A 22,867-nucleotide genomic window follows, 5' to 3' on the forward strand; every position below is an offset into this window, starting at 1 on the left:
TACGGAACAAAAATATGAACACAACATGCAACCATTTAAAAAATGTTACAGTTCATAATATGAGAATCGGTCAATTTAAATAAATCCATTATGCCCTGATCTATGGATTGGGAATACATATGCCTTAAAATAAAATGGGTCTCAGGATCTCGTCATGGTATACATTTTTGCATTAAAATTGCTATCGATAAAATGCAATTGTGTTTGTTGTCCGTAGCCTATGTCTGCCCATACCATAACCCCACCACCACCATGGGGCACTCTTCACAACGTTGACATTAGCAAAGCGCTCGTGCGCACACACACAAGGCCATACACATGATCTGCTGTTTTGAGGCTGGTTGGAGTACTGCCAAATTCTCTAAAACGGAGACTGCTTCTGGTAGAAAAATTAACATTCAATTCTCTGGCAACAGCTCTGGTGGACATTCCTGCAGTCTGCATGCCAATTGCATGCTCCCTCGACTTGAGACATCCATGGCATTGTGTTTTACAACTAAAGTGGCCAGCACAAAGTGCACCTGTTTAATAATGATCATGCCTTTTTAATCAACTTCTTGATATGCCACACCTGTCAGGTGGATGAATTATCTTGAGAAATGCTCACTAACAGGGATGTTAACAAAATTGTGCACAACATTTGAGAACGTTTTTGTGCATGTGGAACATTTCTGGGATCTTTTATTTCAGCTCATGAAACTTGGGACCAACACTTTAACACGTTGCGTTGATGTTTTTGTTCAGCGTAGAATAGATGGATGCATCTTCAAGAGGCGTAAAGACACGGATATGCACCTCTGGACATCCTGTAGTTATGCCTATATCCTTTTAGGTGTGTCATTTAATAGCCTCACGTCGAGTCAGTCGTAATTAACCGGTTGTTACGTGTGTCGCCTCTGACCAGGGGTTGGAGTGCGGTCTTTACTTCGTGCGGTGGGAGTAGCATCTATAGGCAGGAATCTCAAGTCGGGCGCAGCTTTCTCTGCCACAGAAAGTGTCCCTACAAGTTTGCGGGCTTAGGAGTTGAAAGGTGCAAATTAAATTGATTAGGTCGAGGGGATAAGCATCTCCCAAAGGAGACAGCGAAATGACAGCAATCGAAACTCAGGTGCAATATGGCTCCTACATGACTTCGGAGCAAGTCTACATGACCCAAGAGGATGATTGGGACAGGGACCTTCTGTTGGACCCTGCCTGGGAGAAACAACAGCGCAAGGTAATATTTTTTTCATCGGGTCATATTATTAAGTAGGCTGGCCTACAGGTTGCTTGGCATTATGGAAAATTACATGTCGACCTTGATATCACGTTAAGACTTTATTCTCAATATTCATAATCGGGGCCTATGTAGCCTGCAGGGAGTAACATGGTTAGTGTGATCTCTGGATATGCAAGGAGTTGTCAGGTAACTCATTCATTAAATGATTGCATGTACAATAACATTTTGGGGATGGTTAACATTCTCACTGATCTAAGTCAGTACTGGTCATTCATTCACCTGTTTGATTTGGGAAGATTGATTGCACATAATTATACCAGCTTATACTTAAGCCTCTTTTTAATGGTCAGTGCTATCTGGGATCCTTGGGACATTCCTACCCATTAACCATAACCCCTACCAAACCGTAGTCCTTACCTTAACCATTTTAAATGTCAACTTCAATGAGGTAGGGTAGTGACATCCCAAGTAACCCACATAGTTGTCATTGACCGGGGTAGGCTACATTTGTTTCCCATCAGTCTTACAGTTTCTATATTTCAGAGAACTCAACAAAGTGAGAGACCGCAACAGATGGCAACACCAAGACAGTGAGACGTAGAAGTGGCAAGAGCCCTTGCTGCGTTTCAGACCTCCAAATAGACTATTGAACTATAAATACTTAACCTGTACCCCTTTCTATCGTGTCCCTTCAGCCCATCAATCCCAACTGCTACTTCTAGTGCTTTGCTTCTTCATCACTCTGGGGGTTTGAGAGTACACCGTGGTGGACTTATCCATTAAGGGCCCGATGTTTCTTTAAGTAAAAACCTCTAGAGCCTCACCATGCCCCTGTGCTGCTATGCCATTGTATGTTTGTCAGTATCACCGCAAATAAGGCTTTAATACTCTGGAACAGCCATCATGCTAAATTCACGCTGTTTGGGGTGCAGACATCTGACCCGGAATTTACCTGCAAAAAGTACATATTCCTGTATTATACTATGTATGTACATCTACACCTTTTTATCTATTTTAGGTTTATGGTTGATGACGTAACACGTGTTTGGGTGTTCCCCTGGCTCAGGGTGTGGTTTAGGGATTAGACCTAGGCTGTCTGATCCTACCTCTGGTTCCCGGGGCCTGACTGCCACAGGACTGACTGTCTGTCTACCTACCACCTGTTAGATATCTATTTGGAAAGCCTCCCGAGTGGTGCAATGGTCTAAGGCACTGCATCGCAGCGCTAGCTGTGCCGCTAGAGATCCTGGTTCGAGTCCAGGCTCTGTTCCAGCCGGCAGCGCCCGGGAGATCCATGGGGCGGTGCACAATTTGGCCCAGCGTCGGCCGTGTTAGGGGAGGTTTTGGCCGGCAGAGATGTTCTTGTCCCATCACGCACTAGTGACTCCTGTGGCGGGCCAGGCGTAATGCTGCTGACACGGTCGCCAGGTGTACGGTGTTTCCTCCGACATATTGGTAAGGTTGGCTTCCAGGTTAAGTGGTCACTGGGTTAAGTGCGGCTTGGCTTGGTTGTGTTTTGGAGGACGCACGGCCTCCCGAGTTGTAGCGAAGGGACAAGACTATTGGATACCGCTAAAAAGGGTTGCTGCATAGATTGCTGGATGCAGCTTCCCATGCAAGGTTTCACACCCCTCCACATGCATTCAGGTGCACAGGTGACATGCTCCGCTTCACATAGGGATTTCGATTGTGTGTTATACCCACTTAATATTTCCTCACTTTGAAAGTAGTCTATGGGCCAAGATAAAACTGTAGTCCACGGTTCAGTTCTTTAAATGGCCACTACAAACTTCAGTTAACCTTAGCCAGCACAAGCTAGCAGTCAATGGAAGTGACTGTGAGGAACCATCTAATATCGAGTTGTAAAATGGGGAACTACTCCTTTAAGCATCTCTGAAGGAGTTGGGTTATATTGCTTTGCTCACACAATATTACATTTTAGCGCTAGCGAGGGAGTCATTTCACTGTACTTGTGCACGTGACATTAAAACGTAATACTTGAAAGGTTTTGCTGTATGGAAGTTTGTCAGTGATCATTTATGGAACCACAACTGCTTAAATGTTCTGATCACGTTTCAATCACCTTATCTTTTTCCAGCACATGAACCAGTGCGATGTGTGTATTCTAGTCCACTAATTGCTGTGTGAAATTACCAGCCTCTAAAACCATACCATCTCAATGTCTTATTGCGTAGTTATCAATTGGCTTTCCATGCCTCCACTGCATAGTCATTGAATATTGTAACACCCTGATACAGTATGATGGAATGCAGTAAATGCTTTTGTGTGGTCCTGGCCCACCCTGTTTGCGATGGACTACAAGCCTGGCTAGCAATGAACTACAGCCAAATACGCCAATTACAACTTCCTATAGTCAACGCGATCTATTATTAACTCGTAGAAATGGTGATAACATCAGGTGTATCTTGTCTCGCCTAGTTCACCTGTCATATCTACTTATTTTCTCCCAAGTGTAACTCCAACTATGTGACTGAAATCATTCAATAGATTCCTTTGAGCCTTTTTTCTACATTCTGAAAGATCAGCAGGGAATTATGGGGGCTGACTCTGTCGGGAGGGAGGGCAAGATGGGGGAGCCTCTTACAGGCTGTGGAGGGAGGTGGCTGAGAAAGCCATCAGTATGATCAAGTGGCAGTTGCTATTCCGGAAGAGGTGTCCTTGTAGGGCCAGCTTCTATAAACTGCCTGGTGTGTCCCAGTAGGCCAATGGGGGTGGGGAGTTATCGGTGTCAGGAGTCGAGGTCACGCAGGTATTTCTGATGACCCCATATATATATATGAATTGCTTTACAACTGCAAGGCAAGTGTACATGACAAAGGCCTTACTTTGCACTAGGCAAGTGTCCAGAATGGTGGCATAACTCGCGATGGCAGAGAAGAGCCCCAATAAAAACATTCCCAAGCATGCTTGGTGCTAGCATTTCCAACAAACTCCTCAACCCCCCCCCCCCAAATGCCAGTCAAGTGTCTACACATGTTCTTACGAGTGTCTCCTTTATTCCAAAACACTGTAAATGTGCCCATTATGGCTAATGTCACGTAAATACATTATATTGTATAGGTGTTGGCCTAACTGTCTCCAATGTCCCATATAATCCACTGTCATTACGGATATCATTACAGATTTAAATAGTCTGTAAAAATCTATCAGATTCAGGCAAAAAGGGATCTTTATGATAAATCAATTATCTTTGACCAAAAGATCTCCGTTGATCCTGTGTTACAAACTGGACAAACTGAGATTAAATGAAACTTCCCGTGTAAAAGGTCTTTGTACACACGTGTGACACCAGAGGGTAACCGTGTCACTGAATGGACCTTGATGATGTCATTATTACAGCTATGTTTGCTGCTCTAGCAGTGGGCAGTGGTGGGATTTGGGAAATATGGGGCATGCTTGATGTCCTAGGTGTTTAGGGAGGGGGGGGGGTCCTTCTCTGTTAGGACTGAAATCGGATACTCACTCTTAAAGTGGGACATGTATCATAGATTCTCACTGTCTCATTCACTGATTATTTTCCATTAATTGTAAACGCCAGAATTTTGATGTATTGTATTTTGTGTGGTTTCTGTCTAATGAGATGCTAAATGTACTGCTTGTAGTAGTACCAATGCTACGTTGTTGCATAATGCTTTTGGTTCATCTGTTTTTAGTGCGTGCCATTTATAAATCCTTGTCTTTCAATGGATACCATGTTGCATCATCCATAATTGCATGGAAGCCTCCATATGTCTGTACAGTCTCATAAGACTCACTGTACTTTCGACACCAGAAGGCCTACAAATGATGCTGACGCTAGCCCTTTAGCAGTTATAAATAGTCCATGGAGTTTCTGCAGCCTTCTCAAATGCTGGCAGACATGCACGCAGTGCCCGTTGACTCAATGAGCTGCCGGGGCGCCACACTAGTTGACATGCTGTAAGTTATTATGCAATAGTAATTAGCCTGGTCCCAGATCTGTTGGTGCTCTTGTCAGCGCCATTGCTGTCATTGTCAAGCCAAACATAACAATGAGTGACGGGGAGTTGGCATGATCGCACGAACAGACTGGCACTTGTAGGTGGTCACCTTTTCTTTCTTTTAGGTATTTTGTAACCTCTGTTAACTCCGAACTCTAACTCTATCTCAAACAATTTGGTCAGTTTCTCGATTTTGCGTAGTCTGTCCACGGTAAATGACACCTCTTGTATACAGTCTGACATGTAATGTGGTAGTGCATATAACTATGTAGGGATGGGATTATCATTTATAGCAGTGATGGCTATATGTATATGTTATAGCAGTGATGCCCTCCCGCATGTTTTTAGAAATGATCATTCCGTGGAGATGCAGACAGGATAGAGGATGTCCGTTGCATTTTAATAGTCACTTGGTGCTTAGTACTCAGTCTATATAATGGGTTTATTACACGTTAACATTAACCAAACCTATACAAGAAATGGTGTGGAACAGGAACTATAACCATTCAACAACTCACCTCAGACTTAACACGGGTATGCCATGCTTGTAGTGAAGGAACAATTTGGCACCGTGTTGCCTGCTTTGGGGATGCTCTCATTCTTTCCTCAGAGATGACACTGTGGTACCAACATAACACGTCTACTCGTAGCCCCTTACTGCTGCAAACAAACCAATATTCCATGCATGCTTTTGGCTGTACACCTAAATGTAATACATCATTTATCTCCGCGGTGGTGAAGAGACCCTTGCTTTGACCTGATTGTTTTGTGCTTTAGGTTGTGATTATGGATCCTCACACGTTACTTTCATCATCTAATACACTGTTTACAACTCATACAGCTTGTTTACAACTCTTGCCAAAGCCTTTGAGGAGTGAAGAGAGTGACTAGTCATCTCTTTTTGTGTTGTAGTTACAGCGCATTCAGAAAGTATTCAGACCCCTTGACTTTTTCCACATGTTACGTTACAGCCTTTATTCTAAAATTAATTTGAAAAATAATAATAATTCCTCATCAATCTACACACAATATCCCATAATGACAAAGCAAAAACAGCTTTTAGAAATACCTCTTTGCTATGATACTCGAAATTGAGCTCAGGTGCATACTCTTTCCATTGATCATCCTTGATGTTTCTACAACTTGAATGGGGTCCTCCTGTGGTAAATTCAATTGATTGGACATGATTTGGAAAGGCACACACCTGTCTATATAAGGTCCCACAGTTGACAGTGCATGTCAGAAAGAAAAAAAAACAATCCATGAGGTTGAAGGAATTGTCCGTAGAGCGCAGAGACAGGATTGTCTCAAAGCACAGATCTGGGGAAGGGTACCAAAACATTTCTGCAGCATTGAAGATCCCCAAGAACACAGTGGCCTCCATTCTTAAATGGAAGAAGTTTGAACCACTAAGACTCTTCTCTTAGAGCTGGCCAAACTGAGCAATCGAGGGAGAAGGGCCTTGGTTAGGGAGGTGACCCAGAACCTGATGGTCACTCTGACAGAGCTCCAGAGTTCCTCTGTGGAGATGGGAGAACCTCCCAGAAGGGCAACCATGTGCAGCTCTCCACCAATCAGGCCTTTATGGTAGAGTGGCCAGGTAGAAATCACTCATTAGTAAAATGCACATGACAGCCCGCTTTGAGTTTGCCAAAAGGCGTCTAAAGGACTCTCAGGCCATTTTGAAACAAAATATTCTCTGTTCTGATGAATTCAAGATTGAATTCTTTGGCCTGAATGTCAAGTATCACGTCTGGAGGAAACCTGGCACCATCCCTACGGTGAAGCATGGTAGTGGCAGCATGATGGCTTGGGGATGTTTTTCAGCGGCAGGGACTGGGAAACTAGTCTGGATCGAGGGAAATGATCAAAGTACAGAGATCCTTGATTTAAAAACCTACTCCGGAGAGCTCAGGACCTCAGACTGGGGCGACAGTTCACCTTCCAACAGGACAACGACCCTCAGCACACAGCCAAGACGATGCAGGAGTGGCTTCGGGACAAGTCTCGGAATGTCCTTGAGTGGACCAGCCAGAGCCCGCACTTGAACCCGATCTAACATCTCTGGAGAGACCTGAAAAATGCTGTGCACTGACGCTCCCCATCCAACCTGACAGAGCTTGGAAGGATCTGCAGAGAAGGGAGAAGACTCAGGGCTGTGATCACTGCCAAAGGTGCTTCAACAAAGTACTGACTAAAGTCAAGTCAAGTCAAATTGATTTATATAGCCCTTCGTACATCAGCTGATATCTCAAAGTGCTGTACAGAAACCCAGCCTAAAACCCCAAACAGCAAGCAATGCAGGTGTAGAAGCACGGTGGCTAGGAAAAACTCCCTAGAAAGGCCAAAACCTAGGAAGAAACCTAGAGAGGAACCATGCTATGTGGGGTGGCCAGTCCTCTTCTGGCTGTGCCGGGTGGAGATTATAACCGAACATGGCCAAGATGTTCAAATGTTCCTAAATGACCAGCATGGTCGAATAATAATAAGGCAGAACAGTTGAAACTGGAGCAGCAGCATGGCCAGGTGGACTGGGGACAGCAAGGAGTCATCATGTCAGGTAGTCCTGGGGCATGGTCCTAGGGCTCAGGTCCTCAGAGAGAGAGAGAAAGAAAGGAGAGAATTAGAGAACGCACACTTAGATTCACACAGGACACCGAATAGGACAGGAGAAGTACTCCAGATATAACAAACTGACCCTAGCCCCCCGACACAAACTACTGCAGCATTAATACTGGAGGCTGAGACAAGAGTCTCAAAGGGTCTGAATACTTATGTAAATGTTATATTTCAGTTTAAAATTATTTATAGATTTGCACAAAATTCTAAACTGTTTTTTTTTGCTTTGTCACTATGGGATATTGTGTGTAGATTCATGGGGGGTGGAAAAACGAATCAATTTTCAAATAAGGCTGTAACGTAACAGAATGTGGAAAAATTCAAGTGGTCTGAATATTTTCGAAGTCCACTGCATATTACCATAGTAATTTACACTGATTACAAGCATTGTGAAACGCATATTAAACACAAACACACTGGAATGTTATCGCTTATAGTATGTGTTGTTATTATTGAAAAATATTCTAACTCTTAAACTGATCTGGGCAGTAATGGAGAATTGTGGATTAGAGTAGTGCTAGCAAAGCAATTCAAGCAGAAAGGTTATTTGTTATTTAGCTGTTATTTAGCTAAATGCCAGACGCAAATGTATATTTGATAGGTTTAGGGTTAGGGGTTTAGGGTTAGGGGTTTAGGGTTAGGGGGTTAGGGGTTTAGGGTTAGGGGTTAGGAGTTTAGGGTTAGGGGTTAGGGGGTTTAGGGTTAGGGGGTTAGGGGTTTAGGGTTAGGGGTTTAGGGTTAGGGGGTTAGGGGTTTAGGGTTAGGGGTTTAGGTTTAGGGGTTAGGGGTTTAGGGTTAGGGGTTTAGGGTTAGGGGGTTTAGGGGTTTAGGGTTAGGGGTTTAGGGTTAGGGGTTTAGGGTTAGGGGTTTAGGGTTTAGGGTTAGGGTTAGGGAAAAAATGATTTTGAATGGAAATCAATTATTGGTGTGTTTGTGTGTGTACACTAAGCCTATACAACCTCGTGTATGAGTCAGTGTGTCCAGCTATTGTAGATATTCATGAGTGTTTGTGTGCTCATGTTTTCTTTGTGTGCGCGCTCGTGTGTGCAGATGCCTGTCTGTTTCCTCTGTCTGAGCCGTCAGGCTTACGTGTGCCATGCCATTGTATTAAGCGCGCAGGCCCCCTATTCTTACCCACAAGGCAATTCAACAGAATGATGCTCAAACTCCCATTTTTCACCAACACTCTGCCAAACAGTCAACATTGATTGCAAAGTTAAGCAAACCATGCACAAGGACAACTGTGAAGAATTTCCACATTGTACAAAAAACACTTACTCGAAGAACATTGCAGATGGAAGGTTTGACAACAGAATGACAGTCACATCTCCCTCCGTTTGTGACCACCTTTTCACAAAACATATCTACTCTGAGTTAAGAGGCAAAGATGTCAGCAGGAAGAATGGTGGTGTTGGCAATGATATGACACCTTGAGTTTGAACAAACATCTATTTGGGTTATTGAACTACACTAAGTGAAGTGGATTAACACCCAGTAACAGAATGACATTATGGGTCCCTGATCTGTACTATACAGAAATACATCATTATGAATCTCATTCTCTTCATGGTGATGTATCCTGAGTAGGTACATAAAGGTAGAACATGTTTCATATCCTTCTTTACATGTTTGGGGATTATTTCAACACACTGGCTATTATTCTAATGAGCTCCATCCTCAAACAAGACCACATTCTGTCGGTCCAGAGCAGAACCAAGTCTTTACAACTACTTTTTAACATCCACGGGAGTCCGCTGTCAGTAACTGGAAAGAGGGTAGGTGTCAGTAAGAGCCGGGAGAGGTGACATTGACTGGAGAGACCGGGAGGGAGAGTGTTGTCCAGACTGATTTCACACTCTTGCTTTGACCACCACGCGACAGAAGGCAAATTAAATCGATTATGAGCTGAGCATAACAGTAGGCCAGTGGAAGGGAGGACAGTAGCAGGTGACCCAACTGTGGTTTGTGACGACTACGAATCCTCATTGTAGCCAATTCAGTTGATGTCATTCTGTTACAGATTTGAGTCATTCTGTTACCAATCTGCTAACAGAATGAGGCATTTTAATCCCTTAATACATCATAAACCCAAGTGTTATCAGTAAAAACACGGACTAATTGGTAGGTCTTACTTTTACTTATTACTTCTGTGAACTTTCATTATTCTCCCCCATGAGGGAGAGAAATTAGAAAATATCCTGAACGACAAGACACTAGGCAATATTAAAAAAATATATAAATGTTATTAGTTGGCAGGGGTATTCAACATTATTATGTTTTGATGTATTTCTAATACATTTTAAGACTTTTTCTGTTAGCTTTTTTCTAAGACCCCTTTTCCATCTGACTAGAAATCAAAGCCTTTGCTTATTCCACATTTTTGGGATGGAACATTTTGGGAAAATGTATATATGCCTTAATTTCAACAACGACAACAAAAATAGACTCCTCGCTTTAATTTGACACCAAATTTGATGCACTCAACTTCACATGTTAGTGCTCATGGGGCTTTTTACATGGAAACGCCCCCACTAACAACAAGGGTTAGTAGAGAGCATGTGGGCTCCTGCCAGATGACTCAGGCCTGCATGCCTGTGGAGGGTGCTAATCCCAGTGCCAGCCCAGCTCCTTGGAGTACCAGACCAAGGGCCACAGTCTCTCACTGGCCTTAGCCCCATACCTCGCCTCGTTTCCCAGGCTTCCTCACATTCAAGTGATGAACGAGACTTGGAAGGATGCCATGGCAGGACTAAAGCCCCAGACTCGCTATGTTACCAACATGTTCCACAATGATAGCTACTTTATTTTTCCCATAGTTCCCTCTGGTTTGAGGTAATAGGTTGGAGAAGCTGTTGCCCTCAGTGACGGCAACAGGCACCGTTTCTGGTGGAGTTTATTTGCTTCAATGCTCAGTTTTAGCATTTTTCTGAAGGATGGTTTAGCCTGGAAGTTGTATTAACACTAAGGTGCACTAAGCGCTTGTAATATAGTCGTGGCTAGGTACAGTCACTCTCAGCTAGAGAAAGAGTTGCTCAATTACTGAATGGCATGGTGTGCCGGTATGGGAATTTGTGTTATGTGAGTTTTTAATGTAAAGTTTAATGGTCCAGCTTTAGAAACAGGTCATTGAGACACACATTTCTTTTAGTGAGGTCTTGTTTGTTGTTCTGGCTTTATGTGCAATTGATATTTGGACATGAGTTGTACCCCCCCCCCCCCCCCCAGCGAGCTCAGAACACAACTCAGTAAAGTTGTAGTTCAACACTGGTTATGAATTAGTCTAGAGTTTGCTTAACAAGGTAAGTGTCGGGTAGGGATGGGCCATGTTGTTGTGTCAGTATGAATGTCTCTTTTGGTCCAAGTCATTTGTTTGCTAATGTCTTCTTTTCTTTTCGTACCTGTGTCATACACACGAGATCCATTCCATGTTAATATTCTTTCCACAGTTCTTGGGCATTTTTTGTTATTCCTTTTTACAAGTGAATTAAACATTATAATGATGGTGAGGAGTTGCTCCATCATCAATACGAAGGTATTTTAATTTTAATGAATTCACCGGTAATAAAGAGGTTTTGCAAGAGTGGTCACTGTCTTTCTCTGATTTTAAAAAGGATAAAAGGTTAATGATGGTATTATCCCATCCCAAATCCCCAGTGGGTGAGATAGGTGTTACTGAAAAGCTAACATTGAGAGTTGTTCAAAAAGACCCCCCCCTTTTTTTCCCAGCATTCCCTTTACCACACTGGTGGTTGAGAGTGTCTGCTGCAGGAATGCTGTGCTGTCAGCTGTCCCCTGGCTATCCGATATAGCCTCCTACACCCACTCATCCGCCTCCCTTCTCCTCCTTCTCTCCCCCCTCCTCCAACCCGGTCTAAAATTGGGCATCAATGGCAGTAGAGGGTGATTTGGGGGGTAGACACCTGCTGCGGAAGAGTCTCCCCTTCCAGCTTTAAATCAAATTACATTGGGCCTGAGCATTCTTCAGTCTCTCCATTTCGTCCCTCTTTCCCTCTCACGATCTCACTCCACTCCAGTTTATGGAAAACGGCACATGCTGTGTTATCTATTTCTTAAGCCCATAGATAAATACAAAACAGATTGGTCTTCACAACTTCCAACAGCTTCACTCTAGGTTCAGTCCTTCCCACAGACTGTTTTCTCTGCGTTGCATTGCCTCAGCAGCTTCTGCATCACATTGTCACGTGGTCAAAATAGTATCCATTACTGTGTACTCTTCAAAATGTATAAAAGCTATATCACAGTCTTAGAAAAATAGGTAAATCCCGTACTCATAAATGAATGGGTGTACTGTATCATTTACCCCATGCTTTTTTGTTGTCTCTAAATGATTTATATTTTTCAACAATATATTACAAAGACAATACGAATGGTACCTCCCCATCAGTGCGTGCTCTGGTCAGTGGGTGGGCTCGCCCCGAGACACCGGCAGGACGAACCCCGTGGCCCGAAGGGATTTTCCATGGGCGAGAAGGACCAAGCCCCGCCCAACGCCCGGGCGGGCACGGAAGTGAGCACACCCACAAACGGTAGTAACAGAGGTTACACCGCGAAAACAAAATATTAATAACGTCGCAAAGTATACAATATTCACATCCACCCTCACCCCTGGTTGGAGGATCTCAAATATTTATACTGTGTATGTATTAATTCCAACCTTCAGACAGACTCAGATCAACCCATATTTCCCAGTAAATGGTCTTTCTACCATTTCCTCTTTCAATACATCCCTCCGTTCTACAATGGTGTCTCACTCGGGGACTTGAACCTCCCCATCTGCAACATTTCTGCCGTAATTGCCCCAAAAATAACTGACCCTTTACCCAACAGCACAATGATATTTCCTATTGACCGACTGTGGTCCTTCAAATCCCCCAACAATACAGTTTGCAGGTCCAACCACAACCATTCCTGGACCTGATTCCAAAAACAAGCCAACGATGGACAGTACCAAGAGGGATGATCTATCGATTCTGTTTCTGCGTGGCAGAGTCTACACCGCTCTGACTGTTCAATGCCCCCATACACTGAGCATTCTTGTTATAGCGAGGATTTTACATAATAGCTTCAATTGAAAAGAACGAATTTGATGCTGTTTTTGTATATCAGTTCATAAACCTGATGCCATGCTATTGTGACATCGGAAATATGTTCCTCAACTATACTGACTTTTATGCCGCATAGTTTTACTCTTATGTCTTTGTAATAACATTCGAACCGAAGGGGTGGTTGTTGTAGTTTTGGCTTGAAAGTCTGTTATACTGTTCTACACAGTCGACAGCTGTTCTACACCGTCTACATTGGTTATGACGGATGGCGTCTCATTTATGAGATCATTGTGTACTGCAGCATTCAAGTTGATTATTTTTCTAGAATTTGAAGTAACCAAAGTAGGATCAGTAGTAACTTAGATATATTGACCCATAACCCCTGAAAAGACACACATGGCGCTCTCCTGTTAAAGGCGTTTTCATAAGTGAAGCATAATGGATTTTGGCCTAAAATATTATGAAGTATTCTAACACACTCTCTCTCTCTCTCTCTCAGACCTTCACCGCCTGGTGCAACTCTCACCTGCGTAAAGCGGGCACACAGATTGAGAACATTGAGGAGGACTTCAGGAATGGACTCAAACTCATGTTGCTGTTGGAGGTCATCTCAGGTAGTTGGACCCCACAGGCAGAGGGCTCAATTACTGTCCAACATTGACGTTTCACTCTTTTTTTGCACGGTGAAATGTCTAAATACACTTCACAATTTCCATTCACTTGCATGAATACTAATGTGTGTGTGTGCGTGTGCGTGTGTGTGCGTGCGTGCAGGTGAAAGGCTTCCCAAGCCAGACAAAGGCAAAATGCGTTTCCACAAAATCGCCAACGTGAACAAGGCCCTGGACTTCATCTGCAGCAAGGGAGTCAAGCTGGTGTCCATCGGCGCCGAGGGTGAGACTCGCACCCCGAAACCCTTAACTTCTCATAGTGCTCGTCTACTTCCTGCAAATGTATTTCCACATCTTATGTCTCTATCCTCCGATCTAACTGACCCTTGACCTCGGCAGAGATTGTGGATGGTAATGTGAAGATGACCCTGGGGATGATCTGGACCATCATTCTGCGTTTCGCCATCCAGGACATCTCTGTAGAGGGTGAGCACTCTTCAAAGACAAACCCTTCTGAGCACCTTACAATTCGTCAGTCATATGTAACATATGCAATAGGCATTTCTCATGGTTAGGGTTATTTCTATGTTTATAAACAGATCAAACATTAAAAATACAATTCTACCTTACATCATTGTGTGTGTTCAGAGACCTCTGCTAAGGAGGGGCTATTGCTGTGGTGCCAGAGGAAGACTGCCCCCTACAGGAATGTCAATGTGCAGAACTTCCACATCAGGTGAGCAGCCACTACTCTGTGCTGGTCACATAGCTGGCTCACATGTCACATGCATTCTGTAGTCACTGATATGTGTTTTAGTCATGGTTTACATCCTGATTCAGAACATTACAATGTTCTGAATCTGCGCAGTTGTTAGAGGAGATTCTTCATCTCACTGTTACACTTTCACATTTTCTTCTCTCTCCTTCACACATCCTGTGTTTACCTCTTTCACAGATCCTATGCATTCATCTCTTTTTGTTCCTCCTTTACGTCTTTGATTGATTTGTATATCATTCTCTCCACCTATCTCTCTCCCTGGGTCTGTGTCTCAGTTGGAAGGATGGCCTGGCACTGTGTGCCCTCATCCACAGACACAGACCTGACCTCATTGATTACTCCAAACTGCGCAAGGTGCTGTCACTCTTCCCACCCACATCCCTGCATGATTGGTCCGCACCTCCCTGGTCCACACTCAGCCAGTCTCTCCACTTGCCCACACAAACATCACTCAAACAGCCCGCACCATTGTCCACACCCGTAGTCTCCTCTGAACCTTTTGTAATGTATATTTTTGGTCATTTTGATTCTTCTAAAAGCTCTTTTGTTCTCTAACGGAACAGTGGTGAGGCTGGAGGGACTGGCATAGACAACTGAACTGTGCTTTGGCTAACATTACTGACGGACCGATTCTGTTAAGACACTGGTTTGAAGTAACAATCGAATACCTGCCCGAGATGGTTCAGTGTACTATTCTTTAAAACGGTGCATGTTTTGTATGAATTGACACAACAACAAAAAAAGACCTTGAAATGATCCAGCATCATCATCTTGAGGGAATGACTAAAATGGCAATAATGCATGGAGTGGCTTCAGACGTGATTACAATGTGATGGACTATGATAACTAATTCAATCTTGGTTATATTCTCTTTAAACGTCATGAAACAAACAAAAACAAGGACCAAGGCACTATTCATATAATTAAACTGCTTATAATTACAATTTATAATGTTCAACGCTACAAAGATTTGAGAACTCTTGACACGTTTCGGCAGCGTTGCTTTCGCCAGGGAGTACAGTGATGCACCATCTTCTTTTGAACAGGCCGTGTTCCAAACAGTATTTTTGACATGGTGAATGGAAAGCGAGCTGCCGACGTAGTTCAGAATGTCTGAGTGCATCCTGTCTGTTTTGAACTAGTGCTGGTCTTTAGCCTTTTACTCACCGAGTCGTGTGTGTGTGTGGTGTGTGTGGGTGGGTGGGTGTGTGTGTGTAGGATGACCCCATGGGCAATCTCAACACTGCCTTCGAGGTGGCAGAGAAGTACCTGGACATCCCCAAGATGTTGGATGCTGAAGGTGAACCACATTTCTTACAGAACTCCAAGAATCTAAGTTATACAGCGCATTCGGATTGTATTCCGACCCCTTGGCTTTTCCCACATTTGTGTTACGTTACAGCCTTCTGCATTTCCCTCATCATTCTGCACACCATATCCCATAATGACAAAATGCGAAAACGGCTTTTTAGACATTTTAGCAAGTCTAAAAAAAAATATATTTTTAAAACAAATTACCTTATTTACATAAGTATTCAGACCCTTTGCTATGAGACTCAAATGTGAGCTCAGGTGCATCCTGTTTCCATTGATTGTCCTTAGCATGTTTGTACAACTTGTTTGGAGTCCACCTGTGGTAAATTCAATTGATTGGACATTATTTGGAAATTCACACACCTGTCTATATAAAGTCCCACAGTTGACAGTGCATGTCCGAGCAAAAATGAAGCATTAAGGTCAAAGGAATTGTCGTTAGAGCTCTGAGACAGAATTGTCTCAAGGCACAGGTCTGGGGAAGGTAAATGAAAAATGTCAGCATTAAAGGCCCCAAGAACACATCATTCTTAAATTGAAGAAGTTTGGAAGCACCAAGAATCTTCCAAGAGCTGGGCCGCCCGGCCAAATTGCGCAATCGGGGGAGAAGGGCCTTGGTCAGTGAGGTGGCCAAGAAACCAATGGTCACTCTGACAGAGCTCCAGAGTTCCTCTATGGAGATGGGAGAACCTACCAGAAGGACAACCATCTCTGCAGAACTCCACCAATTAGGCCTTTATGGTAGAGTAGCCAGACGGAAGCCACTCCTCAATAAAAAGCACATGACAGCCTGCTTGGAGTTTGCCAAAAGGCACCTAAAGACTCTGACCATGGAAAAACGAGATTCTCTGTTCTGATGAAACCAATAATGAACTCTTTGGCCTGAATGCCAAGCGTCACGTCTGGAGGAAACCTGGCACAATCCCTACGTTGAAACATGGTGGTGGCAACATCATGCTGTGGGGATGTTTTTCAGTGGCAGGGACTGGGAGACTAGTCAGGATCGAGGGAAAGATGAACGGAGCCAAGCACAGAGAGAACCTGCTCCAGAGAGCTTAAGACCTCAGACTGGGGCGAAGGTTCACCTTCCAACACGACAACGACCCTAAGTACTCAGCCAAGTCAACGCAGTAGTGGCTTCGGGACAAGTCTCTGAATGTCCTTGAGGAGCCCAGACTTGAACCCGATCAAACATCTATGGAGAGACCTGAAAATAGCTGTGCAGCGATGTTTCCCATCCAACCTGACAGGGCTTGAGAGGAACTGCAGAGAAGAATGGGAGAAACACCCCAAATACAGGTGTGCCAAGCTTGTAGCGTCATACTCAAGAAAACTCGAGGCTGTAATCACTTCCTAAAGGGTGATATTTCAGTTAATTTTTGTGTGAATACATTTGCAAAAATATTTAGAATAAGGCTGTAACCTAACAATGTGACAATATGTCGAGGGCTTTGAATACTTTCCGAATGCACTATAGTATTAAGACGGATCTTAGCTGCTGACAAAAAGCACACATTTCCATAAGCGCTCATATTGTCTGAACCAGAATGAGGAACAAATGTTTTCTCTGGACATCGATGGCAATAATTTAGACTTTTTCTTTCCATTTGAGATATTGTGAACACCCCAAAGCCCGACGAGAAAGCCATCATGACCTATGTGTCCTGCTTCTATCATGCCTTCGCTGGAGCCGAGCAGGTGAGGTTCACCCAAGAACTGACTGGGAGTTTATATATGGAGTGTGCGACTCACTTGTATTTGTTATAGTTTGAGGTTTCCTCACTGACCACCATTCTACGTAGCCTTTCCCCTTAGAGGTCCAGCCTGGACATCCTCCCTGACCTCTCGTCTTGTGTCCTAGGCCGAGACGGCTGCCAATAGGATCTGCAAGGTGCTGGCTGTCAACCAGGAGAACGAGAAACTCATGGAGGAGTATGAGAAGCTGGCCAGTGAGGTGAGTGGGCAGCCTTTTTAGTTTGACCCGTTCTCGGTCCATTCCAAATAATGTCTCTGTGTTAAGATGGCTTCAGTGGACTCATCTCAGTACTACCCTCTCCCCTTAGCTGCTGGAGTGGATCCGTCGCACCATCCCCTGGCTGGAGAACCGTGTGGCCGAGCAAACCATGCGCGCCATGCAGCAGAAGCTGGAGGACTTCCGTGACTACCGTCGCGTCCACAAGCCTCCCAAGGTGCAGGAGAAGTGTCAGCTGGAGATTAACTTCAACACCCTGCAGACCAAGCTGAGGCTGAGCAACAGGCCAGCCTTCATGCCCTCAGAGGGCAAGATGGTGTCGGTACGTCCCCACAGCCACCCCTCCCGTTAGCCCGCCATATCACTCTTATTACAGTCATCTGGTCCCTTGTCTGTCGTGTTTTCATTCACTGAGCCCCTGGTTTGTCTCGGACTTGTCTTCCCTCAGGACATTGCCAATGCCTGGAAGGGTCTGGAGCAGGTAGAGAAGGGCTATGAGGAGTGGCTGCTCACTGAGATCCGCCGCCTGGAGAGGCTGGACCACCTGGCTGAAAAGTTCAAGCAGAAGTGTTCCCTGCATGAGTCCTGGACCTCAGGTATGGGAGATGGCTCTTTCCATTTCCGAGGGGAGACTCTCAATGATCTCAAATCAAGTGGAGGGTTTGTGTTGTTTAGGTTGTAAAAATCCTGCTCTGAACTTTGTAATAGCTGTAATGTGATTTCTACTTGTGTTTTAGTCAAGTGTGTGTCTCTCTGTGGCCCTCAGATAAGGTGGAGCTGCTGTCCATGAAGGACTATGAGTCTGCCTCACTGATGGAGATCCGTGCCCTGATGAGGAAGCACGAGGCGTTTGAGAGCGACCTGGCCGCCCACCAGGACAGAGTGGAGCAGATTGCTGCCATCGCCCAGGAGCTCAAGTAAGAAAGAGCGAGGGAAAAGAGAGCCACTGAGAGACAGACTGATCAAATGATAAAGATGTGTGAGAGAGAAAAGGAAGAAAATGCCCCTTCCTCTTTTGGCCTGAAATTACTCCGATGCTAGCTCCAATCTCATATTCTTCATGTCCTAGTGAGCTGGACTATCATGACGCCGTCACCATCAACGCCCGCTGTCAGGGTATTTGTGACCAGTGGGACAACCTGGGCACCTTGACCCAGAAGAGGAGAGACTCACTGGAGGTACCCTGGAGACAGACAGGCATTACCCTATTTCTCACCTCCACATAACACCATGCCTTCCTACCCTCTATATAACCTACCTTATTTCCAGTAAATAGGCTTCGGAAGTTGTCTTTTTCTCACCCTCCATACAAGTCTGGGATGACCTCAATTACCAGGTGATAACACCGACTGGCTTGTGTGTGTTTTTTCAGCGTGTGGAGAAGCTGTGGGAGACCATCGACCAGCTGTACCTGGAGTTCGCCAAGAGAGCAGCCCCCCTTCAACAACTGGATGGACGGAGCCATGGAGGACTTGCAGGACATGTTTATTGTGCACAGCATTGAGGAGATTCAGGTAGGAAGCAAAGAGAGGGAGGGGGCATGATAGGTGGGGGGGGGGCGGCATTCTTGTTACATCCATTTATCATTCCTCCCCTCCTTCACTTCCTCCTCTTCCTCAGAGTCTGATCACAGCCCATGACCAGTTCAAGGCCACCCTGCCAGAGGCTGATAAGGAGCGCGTTGCAACCATGGGCATCCAGAATGAGATCGTGAAGATCGCTCAGACCTACGGCATCAAGCTGTCAGGAGTCAACCCCTACACCAACCTTTCCCCCCCAGGACATCACCGACAAATGGGATGCTGTGAGTACATGTCCATCTCTTTTTGATATTGTCTGCTCAGGGAGAGGGATTGACCCCTCTCGTTCTAGAGACGTTCTAAACAAACTCAATGCAACGATTCTTTGGTTATCATTCAAACTTTTAACACGGATCCATCAGGATGCCTCAAGCTCCAGGTCCAGTAATCAATTTTGTCCTTTATCTGCTTTGTGTAGGTGAAACACCTGGTGCCCCTCAGGGATCAGATGCTGCAGGAGGAGGTGGCCAGGCAGCAGTCTAACGAGAGGCTGAGGCGCCAGTTCGCTGCCCAGGCCAACATCATTGGACCCTGGATCCAGACCAAGATGGAGGTAACCAATACCCCACAGCTCAAACTCACATCTTCGTTAGATTATTCCAGATCTGTTGTATGAGTGTTCAAGCATATCCTCTCAAGACAAATTCGACGAATCCTGTATTTTAACACCTTTTATGTAATGTGTATGTTTGGTTTGATTCTATGGAACCCAGGACTCCCTTTAAAAAAGTTGCTATCCTGGCTGAATAAATCAAATTAAATGAATGAATCGTCATTGTATTCTAACACAGCCCCTCTTTCCTCCTGTAGGAGATCAGCCACGTGTCTGTGGACATCGCCGGCTCCCTGGAGGAACAGATGAGCAACCTGAAGCAGTACGAGCAGAACATCATAAACTACAAGTGCAACATCGACAAGCTGGAGGGAGACCACCAGCTCAGCCAGGAGTCCCTCATCTTCGACAACAAGCACACCAACTACACCATGGAGGTATTGCCACGGGGTTCCCATCTTTATGTCCTCCTCTCCCCACCTTCTCTCTCTCCTCTCTCCCTGTCTGTATTGTAAGACCTCTGTGAAGTCTTCAGATTCTAATCCTATAATCTCCTCCTCTCAGCATGTGCGTGTGGGCTGGGAGCAGCTCCTGACCACCATCGCCCGCACCATCAACGAGGTGGAGAACCAGATCCTGACCCGAGATGCCAAGGGCATCAGCCAGGAGCAGCTCAACGAGTTCAGGGCCTCATTCAACCACTTTGACAGGGTAAGACCAAGCTTGCGCTAGGAATCGTTACGCTTAACATTACATCCCTTTCCTGCCCATGTGGCTTAGTGATCTTTGTTTTTCCTTTTGTAGAAGAGAAATGGTATGATGGACCCAGATGACTTCCGCGCCTGTCTCATCTCCATGGGATACGATCTGGTGAGTCGGACTGCTTCAGGACCAGTGTTGACAACTTAACGACTTTGTTTTTTCAGACCCCCTCCAGTGACTTGTATTGGTAAATGATTCTAGCCACAAATTCTTCTACTTTTCAGGCTGCGGACGGTTTTGAGACTGAGGGGTTTCTATGGTTTTGACAGCATTTAGCGACTTTTTCACTCAATTCTGCTGCAAATGAGAGTGGGAGAAGCTGTCTGTGAAACAGAAGTTAAAGCAACGGAGCACACATTGGCAGAAAAGCACAAATGGAGGGGGTGTGCAGCGGGAGAGGGGGGGCGAAAACGCTATGCCGGGCAGAGAAGCACAAGGAGTGGGGCTGAAAACGCTATGCCGGGGACCACAGCTTTTACAAGGCAAATTGATGCCGTGACTTCATCGGAGCCAATAGCAGATCTCACTGAAATTGTTGGCAACACTGTTCAGGACCCAGTCATTTGAGGCAATGGACATACAGTGCATTGGTTTCTCTGTGTGAGTAATTATTTGTTGTACTTATATAATAATTTCTTCCTTTCTCTCTCTCTCTCTGTCCCCCAGGGTGAGGTGGAGTTTGCCCGCATCATGACACTGGTGGATTCCAACAACACAGGTGTGGTGACCTTCCAGGCCTTCATCGACTTCATGACCCGCGAGACGGCCGAGACAGACACCGCCGATCAGGTCATGGCCTCGTTCAAGATCCTGGCCTCTGACAAGGTGAGTTGGGCAGCACCATTATTGCACCTATTCTTCTGCGAAGTCTGTCACATGGAGCCACTGATTTTGGTTGTGATGTCGGTGGTGGGACCCTTGATAACCCTTGTTGACCTGCGTCCTCCCCTCCCAGACATACATCACAGTGGAAGAACTGCGCAGGGAGCTGCCCCCAGAGCAGGCCGACTACTGCATCAGCCGCATGACCAGTTACATCGGCAGCGGCGCGCCCCCAGGCGCCCTGGACTACATCTCCTTCTCCAGTGCCCTGTACGGAGAGAGCGACTTATAAACACAACCCAGACCCTCTACTGTTCTGTTCTCCTTACCCTGTCCCAACCATACCCACATACTGTACACACACGCCCCCCCCTCCAACCCACCCAACTCCAAGACCACCCACAGGCTTTGCTCCGATGCCCTGAACTTCATTAGTAACTGTCAGGTCAACCAAGAACCATTGAGAGAGCAAATATGAACTTTCACAATATCAGGATTCCTATATTCGTCACTGTCTGCAGTTTATGATTTCGCAATGTTTGGCCCAGCAAGGCCACTAGACTGTGAGTAGTTAAACTGAGGCACTTGTATCAGGACCTTTTTATTCTCATTGACTAAGGCACTAGGAGCAAAACCGCCCTCCTACTCACTCGGGTGACTAATGTTTTGGAGAAGGGAAAAAATTAAAGTACTTTAAGGAAGGAACTTGGTGTCAGATGTCTCTGATTGCGAAGGGTGCTGATGCATGCTATTTATGTCACTAGTTCCATCCAACTCGCCTGTCCTACTGAGCTGTGAGGTCATCGACGTCAGGTTTGGGGTCAAATCACTACATCCAATTTCACTACTTGCAGGTGTGAAGTATCTTAGGGTATAGTCCGGAATGTATGTGTGTTCTGGCCAAGACTGTGTGGGAACTGACTGTAGGGGGTAATACAAGTATAAGGGGTCTATGACAACGTACTGCAGTAGATATCATTGTTCTCCCTCCACTGGTCAAGTCTAACTGTAGGGAAGGCTTTAGGAGAGCTCTTAAGTTAAGGTTCAGAATATGCTAGAACATGACTGTATTATGAAGTGACAGGATAGAGGGACAATGAGAGAGCTCTTTTAACTAAGCAAGTCAGTTAAATCAAATTCTTATCTACAATGACGGCCTAGGAACAGTGGATTAACTGCTTTGTTCAGGGGTAGAACGACCCATTTTTACCTTGTCAGCTCGGGGATTCAATCTAGCAACCTTTCGGTTACTGGCCCAACGCTCTAACCACTAGGCTACCTGCCGCCCCATGCATGTGCATTGGAATTTCCTCGGTTAACGGACACATGTTAACGTCATATGCAATGTACGATTTGGAGGTTTGCGAGGATGATGAGCAGAAGGTTGGAGACTAAAAAGGCATCTCAGGACACTCAACTGAATAAACTGAGTTCAACTGTCCTCACGTTCTGTTAGTTGCGTTTAGCCTAAGCTTGCCCATAATCTCCCATTTTCCCAACCCATGCTTGTATACTCTTTCGCAATCTTCATTTCTCTTTAACAGTGACACCTGACGATACTTGGTGGTACTCCTTGAATCTTTGGTGCAAC

At 45.1% G+C, this 22,867-nt stretch overlaps 1 protein-coding gene across 1 annotated transcript; it reads left to right on the plus strand.

Annotated features, from left to right (window-relative positions):
- The first annotated feature begins 889 nt into the window (after window positions 1-889).
- LOC124006237 (alpha-actinin-3-like) lies at window positions 890-21,981 on the plus strand. Its single transcript, XM_046316122.1, is given in 23 exon segments — window positions 890-1,216; window positions 13,384-13,498; window positions 13,659-13,778; window positions 13,895-13,981; window positions 14,144-14,231; window positions 14,549-14,627; window positions 15,492-15,573; window positions 17,200-17,285; window positions 17,449-17,541; window positions 17,651-17,881; window positions 18,008-18,155; window positions 18,326-18,476; window positions 18,629-18,737; window positions 18,932-18,994; window positions 18,996-19,073; window positions 19,180-19,332; window positions 19,334-19,363; window positions 19,558-19,692; window positions 19,950-20,129; window positions 20,257-20,403; window positions 20,497-20,562; window positions 21,121-21,279; window positions 21,410-21,981. Coding segments are annotated over 23 exon segments (2,688 nt in total). The 5' UTR covers window positions 890-1,087; the 3' UTR covers window positions 21,569-21,981.
- The last annotated feature ends 886 nt before the right edge of the window (window positions 21,982-22,867 follow it).

Source organism: Oncorhynchus gorbuscha, linkage group LG02, assembly GCF_021184085.1.
Source record: "Oncorhynchus gorbuscha isolate QuinsamMale2020 ecotype Even-year linkage group LG02, OgorEven_v1.0, whole genome shotgun sequence".
Taxonomy (NCBI): Eukaryota; Metazoa; Chordata; class Actinopteri; order Salmoniformes; family Salmonidae; genus Oncorhynchus; species Oncorhynchus gorbuscha.